Below are 11,948 nucleotides of genomic sequence, written 5' to 3' on the forward strand. Positions count from 1 at the left end.
GAGGTGCCACTCATCAGCCAATCAAAAAAAAGAAAAAAGAAATGGGCAACACAAATAGCCAATCAGAAAAACATATCTTTTGTATCTGTTGTATCCGGGTAACATGTAATAACAGGCGGGACTGGAGCCGTCTGGCGGCTCGTAATTGTCGCCTTTGTCCCGTCGTCTTTGTCTTCTGAGGCTGAACTAACAGTGGTGACTTGAACTAGCATTAGTATGCTAGCACACGCACAATGACAATGCTGCGAACATGCTGATGTTTAGCAGGTATAATGTTTACGAAGCAAGATGAAACGTTAGTGTGTGAACTTTTGCAAGTTCTTCAAATGTGTTGTATCTACATGGTTGAATGCACTTATTCTAAGTTGAGGATAAAAGCATCAGCTATAAACAGCTATTTGCACAAAACAAGAAATACAGAACCGTTGGGGCTGATATGAATACAGGTTGAAGAATAACAGAAGACAAATTGAAACATTGACCTGATGATCACTTTAAAGGGAAGGTCAGTAAGTTATTACATTTCAGCCTGTCGGGAATTTGAACAAATGTCAATCTATCTAATAGTTGAGATATTTCAGTCTGGACCAAAGAGGTGGACCAACTGACCAACACTGCCATCCCTAAAGCCGTATCCACGAGCCTGGCTGAAAGTCATCCATTATCCTCTGCATTACATTATCTTTTCATTTTCCTCTGCCAGTGAAAAATAATTTCCAGGCCTCATTACTGTGTTGTCCCCTGTAGCTACTTTGTTTTTGAAAGATTGCTTGTAATGCAGAGCCTATTGGCTCCTCAAAGTCCTAATTAATTAAATGGCAATTAGTAGCAACGTTCCTTTTAAATGTTAATTGTTTCTGATAAGAGCGTCAGCAAGAGTCCTGAATTATTCTGTTTCTGTGTGTGCGTGTGTGTGTGTGTGTGTGTGTGTGTGTGTGTCTATGCGTGTGTCGTCTCTCGCAGTCATTGTCAGACCGATTGTAATCTGAATGCCTTTTGTGTTCAGAATGGGAAAAAAAAGCTATTAAGCTCCTGTTTAATTTGCAGATAGCCTGCAGTTGTATGACCAAAAGAAAAGAGGGATGTTACTGTATCAGTGTGTCTGCATCTAACGGAGTATTGCGTGCCATAGCTCTGTGCATGTATTCTGTTCAACCTTGTTTTCCTTCAAGGTTATTCATAACCAGCAGGCTGCGATCATTGTGATGGAGATGACATGGGTCCATCATTTTGCTACTCAGGCTTTTATTGAACTGGTGACAGCAAATCTTTGACCTCCGAGCTGAACTCTCTGGGATAATCGCTGGAGTGGCAATGAGCTCAGGTGAAGGAGAGGCTTCTGTCACCTTGTGTGAGTGCAGCAGATCAGGATCATACTAAATCCTGTTCATCATACTCGATGCACAATAGTGTATTGAAATGTTTGAATAGCGTTTCTCCTTTGGTAAATATATTTATTTTGTTAAATCTATAGACAAATGTTTGTGTGCAAATAAACCATAATGACAAAAATGACATTTAAATGCATACTGAACAAGATAACTTTATAGATTAGTGCAAATGTATTGATCAATCTGTGGTCATATTCAATTAGGTTAGCACAATTTGAAAATTATAACAAGTTTAGTAAAGCTGACATTGGAATGTGCCTATTTATGTGACACGGAAATAACAATAACGTACAATGCTCGTTTAAATTTCAAAACCTCTGATAGGTTTCTTTTGAAAATAATGCCTCTGTAACCAAACCCCACACAATTGACTAATTACATTTGCTTCGGAAGTTAGATATGAAGTATATGAAAAACATGATTCAAAATGAATCATATCCTTGCATTTACATACATGACTATGAATAACAACGAAGAATAGAAAACACTGCATGATACATGTCTTCTCCCTGTCACGTGCCTCTGGGCTTCTCTGGTAGACAGAAGTGTTTACTCAAACCCAGTGGAGTGGGCGTATTCAAAGGTCTGGACCCATGCAGGCAACAATCATGCTTCATTCACCCACTTTCCTTTATTTCTTCATCCAATTACAGTGAAGTGATGACTGCAGAATTCACATCTTTTCAATGAAAAAAAAAGCTTCCTGACAAAAAAATGAAGTAGGGACCCCAGTGACTTTTGTCCCCTTTAATGTAATCACAAAATGTTATTTAAATTATGTTAAAATCTTAACTGTGTTTTCAAATGTTTGCAATAATTGTAATCATTTATTAAAAAGTGATGTCTCCACATGGCAAAGCATCTCTACTGAACTTCTGATTTCTCTAAATAAAAAGACCAGTCAATGCAGGATAACCGGTGTTACCTTGAATAAGGTGCTGGAAGTATCAAACAGCTGAAATTGGTAGAAAAGATATCTGCACACTTAAATCCATGCAGACTTAAACGTATGAATAAAAAGCTTATAGCCACGCTATCAATTCTCCAAGCTGTATTTAATCACATCAAAATGACAATGTAACATATGCTGGTGTTAAGCATTTAGCATGCTGTTTTATATGGTGGCATTCTAATATTCGCTAATCACCACTTAACACAAAATACAGTTTAATCTGATGATCAGTTATTTGGTCTTAAACCGACTGTTGAACACATGCAAATTTCAACCTGATGATGGTCCTAAAAGGCCAGCTGATCCTCAGGGGAACCATCACTGTTTGTCCAGCATTTTATGAATATCCACCTATAGTTCTGATGTTATTTCATTAAAAAACAAAATCTATAACCTTATAGTGGCACTTGATCACTGAAGTTAGTAGGATACATAAACTGGGAACCATGAATGTCTGTACACAACTTCATGGATTATGATTCATGTGTACCTCTTTGTTAGGTCAGGGAGCCGAATGTGGACCCAAGAGCAGCACAGGAGTCACGCAAGGTTTTAGGGGAGAAATAAAAGGGTTTATTTCCACAAAAAAAACAAGATATGAAAGAGGGCAGGGTTGAATCCGGTGGTGAACGAGTAGGTAGGAATTCAGGATACTTGTGAAAAAAAGAGAACAGGGTGAGCAGGGAAAAAAGATTACGATCAAGAGTAAAAAAAAAAGGTGGCCTGATATCAAAAATACCACAAAGGTGACAAAACGATCCGGCGATGACTGGCAGGAAGATCCAGGTTGATAGATTGCAGACTCTGATTGTAGATTGCCATCAGCTGTTCCTGCAGCCACTGCCCAGGAGGAGGAGGAAGACGTGGACACGCCTCCTTTTCAGACAGACAGGGTAGAGTCACACAGGAGACAAGAGGACAGGGAAGCAGAGGAAACACAAGGGAGCCCCTGGACCGGCAAGATGAAAACATCACACTCTTGGGTTATTCATATTTTTGGTGGAGTTTGAGCTTTGGGGTGTGATTAACAGAGAGGAAACAAACAAATCCCAAGAAGTATAGATGTTTGTAAGTTGAGTCACAAAGTTTATTACTTCAATAACAATCCAAAAATGGCCAGAAGAGGTTTCCAAATCTGCAATATGGAAAATGCAACACCATCTAAAGTGAAGATAAATAGTTGAGTTAGTTATTTAACTCCATAATACGGTTTTGCAGCTAGTTGTTCAGTAGGACACTTAAAGCGCAGCTTCATGGCCAAGTCAAAGTTGGTTTGTTGGTTGAGATCTGAGTGAACTGAATGCTGTATGGAAGTGGCTGCCCTTTAGGAATAATATACCACGTCAAGTACCGAGGCTGTCGGCCTATTTTCCCACTTGCAGAGCACATTTAATTATTTTCATAGTCACATCCGACCTTTAAAACCTCCAATCTCTTTCATATGAATTGTGATGTACAGTTTATGCTGTTGCATTTGATTTGAATACAGTAAACTCCGAGCTTTCCTTGTCCCTGAGGGCATGTTTTTTCTTCTTTTTTGATATGGCTCTGCATACCTTTCCCGAACGAATCTCAAGGTAGAATATAGAAAAAAAAGATTATTTCAATCCTGTTTAACAGTTAGTATGCAAACAAAAGCTATGACTATATATTTTCAAGCTATCTATTCTTCTTCCTTCAAACCCTTCCTCAACCTGCATTTGGACAGTACTGTAGGACCATTAAGATATATATAGATGGATATCTTCACAAGGCAAGCATTAATATTACAAGAGATGTCGCCTTTATTGCAATTGAACCGACAAAATATTTAAACCCACCGTTTTTTGAAATTCTAATTGCACCTGGATATCCCAAAGGACCATTATTTATGTATGAGACTCCCTCTATGAGTGTCCTGTTTTTACCACATATTTCTTATTAAAGTCTGAATTATCCTTGGATGAGGAGGAAAGTGAATGCAGTTTGTAAAGCACATTCAAACATGGCATTAAAACAAGTTTTCATCAGCTCACACTGTAGAGAGGTCTAACAATTATATAACAGGATGACACAGATCAGTTCACTGTGGATAATCTGGCTGGAAACACAAGCAAATCCAGTAGAATAGAGGATCATTCAGTTTATGAACATATTCTTATATTTTATTGAATATTTATTAAATAACTATTTTAAAGGATTTTAGAATTTATGCTAATTTTAAATATTTATATTTTAAAATCTCACATACCTTAATGTACCCCGATTTGAGAACAACTGCTTTAGAATTTATAAGCATTAAGTCATGTATGTGCTGAATCAGGATGAAGTATACAGAGTAATAATCTGTACTAACGCATTGCAAATATTCACAACGCTTTTGATGTGAATGCAGCATAACACCACCCCCACTGCGAGACATAAGCATCGCAAAATATCAGACAAGTTAAATGTGTCACTGTTGGGAAAATGTATCGGCTAATTTTAAGTGCCTCATCACCCCAATCAATCAGATTATATTTATTTAAATGTGCCTGCTGGTAGTAGTATACAAATTAATATATATTTATGAGGATATATGTATTGTATGTGCGTATCATGTACTATATATGTCTATATCCATGTGGGTGTAGATGACCATATAACTAAGAGTTTGAATATGTGTATGGGCATTTACAAATACATAATTACTTGATATTATAAATTAAGACACACATGTATTGATCCCTGGGAGAAAATTCACATGCCACGCCAGCAGAAAATAAAGCGATTATAATGAACTCCACCTTTACCAGTTGTAACATGAAAGTGATGATCACATTAATGTGTTAATAAATAATGAGGACACATATATATATATATATATATATATATATATATATATATATATATATATATATATATATATATATATATATATATGTATGTATGTATGTGTGTGTGTGTGTGTGTGTGTGTGTGTGTGTGTGTGTGTTATTGTGTGTGTGTGTTTTTTACCAAATAAAAAACAGACATGTTCCTTTAAGAGAGGCCCCGCCCTCTCTGCTGTGCGCACGCGCAGTGTTATGCTGAGTCACGTGAACGCGTGATTCCGTTCCCTGACAGCAGCCACACTCCGGTGAGTTCGTGTTCGGTCGGTGACTTTCAGGCTCCTCGTGTCTCTCTTATTGACAGACGGCTCCACAGACTGCAGATGTCTAACCCTGAGAGGCTTTGTTCAGCACCGGGTGTCAGAGAAGTGCCTCATGGCGGCCTGAAGGAGGCTCAACTCGGCCACGAGCACGCGCCTGTAGGGAGCGACCCATTCAGCTTTAACTTTTGTGTCAACGAAACATTCATCACACAGGAGGCCTTTCACTGTCCCGTCATCAACACAGATGCAGCTTAGTTTAGTTTTACCACACATAAATTTGGATTCGCGTTTAGTGAGCAGAATCCAGACGTGGATTCATATTTTCCTTAATAGGAAACGTAAAGCAGTTCAGTTCCTATTGTTGCCAGAACTGTTCATTTCCAGCTTCCTGTTGTTGGCATGACATCTTATTGCATTTTTAAATTAATATATTCATAATGTTATATTAGTTGATTAGACTATACGGATAAAGTGCCATCAGTATTTGGTAAACTACTTAAAACCACAATATAATAATTTCACTTTAGCTGGTAAGCTTGTCACAAATGCTCAACTAGTATTCATTGCTAAGTATTATTATTTGTTTGACTTAAAGCTTGTCTACAGCTGCTGCCACAGCTGAAGTTACTTTACAATCACATCTGAGATGATATATTTATCAAGACCTACTTAATTATCACTCAGCTTAACTTATCTCAAGTCTCTTTATCACCTTCCTAAATCTCTATTATGCTGAAACTGTCACACCAGGCTGTGTTTTCTTGCTGGTTTATGTAGCTAAACAGCAGCTGGAAGAACACAGCAAGAAGCAGATGCCTTTTAACCCACACAAGTGGTGCTTAACGATAACAATATGATTGGTGAGGAATAATTGATGAGTGTGCGAGCCATATGCCACATATTGCCATAGATCACTGAGTCACTGCAGACTAATCAAGAAATGACCAGTGTTTTCATATCAATCATGGCACATGAGCCGAGAATTAGCTCTGGGGTTAATTTGATTCTGTCTGTAATTTATTTCATGTAATGAATTGTAAATTGCTCAATATTTAAATTAATCATTCAAAATTAAGTTTTCAGGACATCGTGATGGTCTAGTTAGTAAACGGTCTAACCATCACAGACTGTCCTGTTTTAATCATATTGTGGGAAATGAACATGACTAAACTGTCTCGTTGAACCACACATCTCCAAATTTGTCCATTCGAGGGTTGAGAAAATTCTCCTTTTAAGATCAGTAAATAATTTAAAAACTCTCTGGGTTGTTTTAAGGTGACACTGCAACAAAACTGAATCCAAGATTCAAAATGTTTTACTGTCATATGTACAGATAACTGACAGTTTTTCTATGAAATAAAAAGATTATTTTCGGTCCCCCTAACACAGAATTACAATAAACAGAAGGTAAAAAAAAATAAGGCACAAAATATAAAAGATATAATAGTATTGCACAAAAAAATATATAATAGTATCGCTATGATAATGGTGTTGCTCATATTCAATTGTTCATTTAATATGCAGCTTGCTTAGAAAACCTCTTGATATTGTGGGTGAAGCTCTGGCCTGGTAAGGTAATCAGCAGTATTTACAATCTGCCCTGTTGCCTGAGGGGGCCACATCATAATGAGTCTACATAAGTAATTCAACACCACTCATGCATGTAGAGAAGAATAAAGGGTTGCAGAGCCGGGCGTCTGTAATGTATAATTCACTGTGAAATGTTCTGATGGCTGTTCTTAAGATTGACTCAAGTCACATAAACACTGAACAGTCTGGTGGATTACATCAAAACACAAAGTGAGCTATGCGGGTTTTAATCTGAATATTTCAAACCCCTCTTGTCCTGCTTCAACAGGTGTGGAGGATGGACTCAGGCAATGGGACCAGGAGGAAAACCTCCAAGCTGCAGCACTTCAACAACACGGTGGCGTTTGACCCTGAAACACTGAATGAGATTCAAGGTATTTTTAATAAAATTAGAACATATGAGAAACCTTCGGATGGGAAGTGGTGCATCCCCGACCCAAACGCCACTTTGAGCCACTCTGCAGAAGAGCACCGCGGGCTGCAGGTCCTGAAGGCGTCGCTGAACGAGGTCAAGAACCAGCTCAGTGACAAGAATGTCCAGGTCTGGCATCAGCACACCAACTCGACCAATCGGGCCGGAAAGGTGATCGCCGCCGTACGTTCTGCTGCCAACGCGGAGATCTGCACTCAGGCCTGGTGCAAGTTCTCTGAGATCCTGGGAACCTTTAATCTTCTTCCAGAGGAGGCCCTTCAATGTGGAGAGCTGAACACGGTCCACCTGTGTGAAGCTCCAGGGGCTTTTATAACCGCGCTGAACCACTACATCAAAACCAGCGAGACCACGCGCTACTGTGACTGGAGCTGGGCCGCCAACACTCTCAACCCGTACCACGAGGCTAATTGCGGCAGCGCAACGATCGCCGACGATCGGTTAATCGCTAACACACTTCCCTGGTGGTTCTTCGGATCAGAGAACACAGGTAACATCATGATCCAGAAACATTTGCTGGAGCTGCAGGTGTTTGTTGCTAACATGCGCAGAGTTGATGTTGTGACGGCAGATGGTAGTTTTGACTGTCAGGAGAAGCCAGATGAGCAGGAGGCGCTGGTGGCGTCGCTGCATTACTGCGAAGTTACTGCTGCGCTGCTGCTCCTGAGCCCTGGCGGCTCCTTTGTGCTGAAGATGTTCACTCTGTATGAACATTCCTCCGTCTGCCTACTCTACCTGCTGACCTGCTGTTTCCACTCTGTCAACGTCTTCAAACCGGCCACCAGCAAGTCGGGCAACTCTGAAGTTTACGTTGTGTGTCTGAACTACGACGGCAAGGAAACTGTGAGGCCTCTGCTCTCCAAACTGATTCGCAACTACGGACCACATCTGGCGGACCGAGAGGCACTTTTCCCAAACTCGCTTGTCCCAGAATCGTTTCTGAAACAGCATGAAGAAGTGTGCTCGTACTTCCACACGCTGCAGGTGGAGACGATCACAGAAAACCTGCGACTTTCTGAAGGAATGAGCACCGAGCAGAGGCATCGCCTCGGCTACATCAGGGACTGTACTGCTCAGGAATACCTTCAGCGCTTCCAGGTAGGATGTCCGCAGAGTTCATTCCTGACTTTTTAAAAACAGAAGCTAAAAATGATTATTTTCAATTAAAGTAACAGTTGGTAACTGCTCTAAAGCTTTCGGTCAGCCACACTAACTTCATCAGCAGATGGAGTTTACCCAGTTTTCATGGAATTATAGATGTGTTACTTTTCCTTTTTACGTTTTAAAAGCTTTTTGTGCATCATTAGCTTTAAGATTAAGCTGAAAAATGTGAGGGGTTCTTGGGTCAATTTTAAGTCTTTTTTAAGTCCTATTACATGTATGAAGAAGTGTGTCCAGAACAACTGTAGAGCAGTGCATACTCGTCATGGGTTTTAAAATGTGTACTTGACCTGAACAGCTCAACCCAGATCCAAAAAATTTGACCTCAACAGACCAGGAGTTGAGAAGTAGCCCTTTTTTTAGCTCGGTAGAGGATGGAACATTTCTAAATTTGAAAACTTTCTTTCAATTTGGTTTATTTGAGACATTAATTGCTTTTTTCATACACTTTTATAGAAGTATAATGTTTAAGCAACTTGATAGGGGGTTTAAACCAATAAAAGCTTTCTAGAAGTCTAACATTGAACATGATCAAGCGTCTCTGTGTGTAGGTGAGCTTCCTTCCTCGGAGCCGATGGATCTCTCGTAACACGGTGAGTCCCGCCTGCTGCAGCGTCTCATCGGATCGACCTCTGGGACAGATGAAGCAAACAGGCTCCTTCAACGAGCGGAGGGAATTGCAGACCCTGAGCTGGAGGGAGCGCATCAAGAGGGATTGCCATGCCACCTGGATACAGATGCACTGCACCGAGGCCTTAGGGACAGGCAGCGTTCTGGAAGGGCCCCTGTCCGGGTGCCATGTGGATTCATGGTACGTTATCGTTGGAGCTGCACTGCCTGCTGTAAGAAACTCTGCCTTCTGTGATGGAGGCTTGTTAAACCACTTGAATGAAGCCCTGCTGGACACAGCAGTAGACTTGACTCAAGCACCTCCCTGCGACTCTTGCCATGTGGTTTGCACGGCCTCCATTTTGTCCGATGTCGCAGGTCTTTGCGTCTTCACAGCTGACGGAAAGCAGAGACAGTGTTTGGTGTTTGGCAGCTGTTCAGCGTGGGATGCCTGTAAAAGCCAACTGGGGGATTTAGTCTTAACATTTTCTGCAGGGCCTTCAGCTCCTGCGAGAGGCTGCATCACACTACACGATGGGGATCCGCTGTACCAGCAGCAACTCTTAGGTTGTGTTGTGTTGGCCTTACAGACACTGAACTCTGGGGATGCCCTGCTGCTGCCGGTGTTTTCTGCCTTCACCCGTGTCACTGCAGCTGTTGTGCTCTGCTTGCATGCGTGTTTTCGCTCACTCACGTTTAGGTGTCCGCCCCCATCTGGCATAGTTGGGACAGTGCTTGTGTGTGCTGATTTTTGCCCTGAAGCAGCTGCACGACTGCGCCCTGTTCTTACTGAAGTCCATAACTCCATGGGTCAGCTGTTAAGAGATGAGGAGGACTCGAGTAAAAATCTGCCGTCTGGGCGCCTCAGGCAGGTACTGCAGTTTGTTCCTATGGAGGAGCTGCTCACAGGAAGACTAACTGAGTTCCTGCGGACCATGAACTCTGAAATCATCCAGCAGAAGCTGCATTTGCTCATGCAATCCTCGTGCAGTTGAGTGAGCTAAAGTTCTGCAGGGGCTACATGCATACAGGCAGAATTCCCCTCGAGGGCACGGATAATCAAATTATTCTTGCATTTTATATCCATAAAAGCCGTTTCACACATTAAACGGATGTCACCCACTTTTTGTGGTGAATTCTTGTGGGTGGAATTTTGCATTTGAGGTCATTGCGTGTCTTCCAATGTACAAATTTTCCAACAAAACAAGTTCCTATTTTGTAAGAGCACCGTTGTTGCATCCTCGGTTTACATGCCACCCAAAATGATTGTGATGAGGTAAAAAACAAGCCACAGCGTTTTTCCCCCTGAAGCAGAAAGATAATCGGCCATACCTTTCTCCTGCACTGACACAGCGCTGTGGAGATGTGGAGTGAGACGGAGTGAGCTGTGACTCTGGGCTACAAGCTATCGCCGTCACGTCCCGTTTTATTCTCTGTAACGTCTTTTTCCAGCAGTTAGTCATTGAATAGTTTTGTACGCTGATATCAAAGAGTACTGCATCTCTTTTTACTCCGTGCATTTTTGCAACATTCCATGTTAAAACCACGCTAAGTGACAGCACTTGGAAACAAAAGGTCACCTACTGCATCTACTTTCAGATTAGCTAACTACCAAAATGTACAACCATAGAAAACAATAGGAAATGTGGTAAAAACTGAATTGGAGACTATCAGATTGGACTGATACGCTTTTGTTTTTGATACATTTTAGCTAACTTATAGTTATCACAGATTCATTGGTATCAGCTTTATGTCGGCGGATATGTAACAAAGAACTGCTCAGTCATCAGGACACGTCTGTCAAATGAAGTGAGGTTTTTGGGAGCTTTTCCATAACTATTTTTGTGCACTTGTCCTTATTATGGTCATGGCTGAAGTTTATCCCATCATGTATTTGGCGAGAAAAAAGTGACGATTAGAGCCTCTGATACTTAACATGTAAAGCCAATAAAATTCACTTATGATGAATGAATGATTAAATAACATTTCACAACAGTGAGTTTAAATAAATTGTTGGTTCATTTTAAACAATTAGTTTATTTTCTAAGGCCTTGTTTAAAACTTTAAAAAAAAATAAACAAACGATATTTTGTTTTTTTAATTTCTTTTACAAAAAAAGCTTCTGAAAAATAAAAAATTGTCAGTGCTCTGTGATGGCGACTATTTATTATTTACGTTTACAGAATACTATCAGCCAATAGTATGTACCGTACCAATGTATCATTAATCTGTGGAGGTGAATATGGTAACTCTTCCCTCCACCTGAAAGGCTCAAAATCATCTACTCTGTCCTTAGTTATGTTCCAACTAAATGTGTGCAACATATCAAGCTTTTGACAACATTGTCTGACGATACAAACTTGCTGTGCATGGAAATGCAAATTACTTTCAGCGCTTGATCAGCAGAACTCATCTATTAGTGAATATACTGAGGATTTTAGGGAGGTTGAATAAACAATAGTCCAACCCTCAGCACCAAACCTGTCCGTCACAGATGGTTTGTTTAAAGTCCACGTCACAAAGACCCGGGAGTGTTACTCTGAAGTGCCTGATATGTTTTAAAACACAGTATTTCAAGGTGGGGATCTTTTTTCTTTTTCTATACAGCTAATAAAATGACTTACTGTTTAAGAATTCATTTCTCTTTTGTGTCCTGTGTGAAAAGCAGTCTATCCACATTTGAAAGGACGGCTTGTGTGAAGT

The 11,948-nt window shown here is 40.5% G+C and overlaps 1 protein-coding gene across 1 annotated transcript; it reads left to right on the top strand.

Annotated features, from left to right (window-relative positions):
• The first annotated feature begins 5,384 nt into the window (after positions 1-5,384).
• Positions 5,385-11,255, top strand: cmtr2 (cap methyltransferase 2). The gene is given in 4 exon segments (XM_068603243.1): positions 5,385-5,397; positions 5,400-5,440; positions 7,314-8,573; positions 9,188-11,255. Coding segments are annotated over 4 exon segments (2,364 nt in total). The 5' UTR covers positions 5,385-5,387; the 3' UTR covers positions 10,241-11,255.
• Positions 11,256-11,948: the final 693 nt, after the last annotated feature.

The sequence above is a fragment of the Clinocottus analis genome, unplaced genomic scaffold (assembly GCF_023055335.1).
Source record: "Clinocottus analis isolate CAN_PGR_092001 unplaced genomic scaffold, fCliAna1.0.p SCAF_1, whole genome shotgun sequence".
Classification (NCBI taxonomy): domain Eukaryota; kingdom Metazoa; phylum Chordata; class Actinopteri; order Perciformes; family Cottidae; genus Clinocottus; species Clinocottus analis.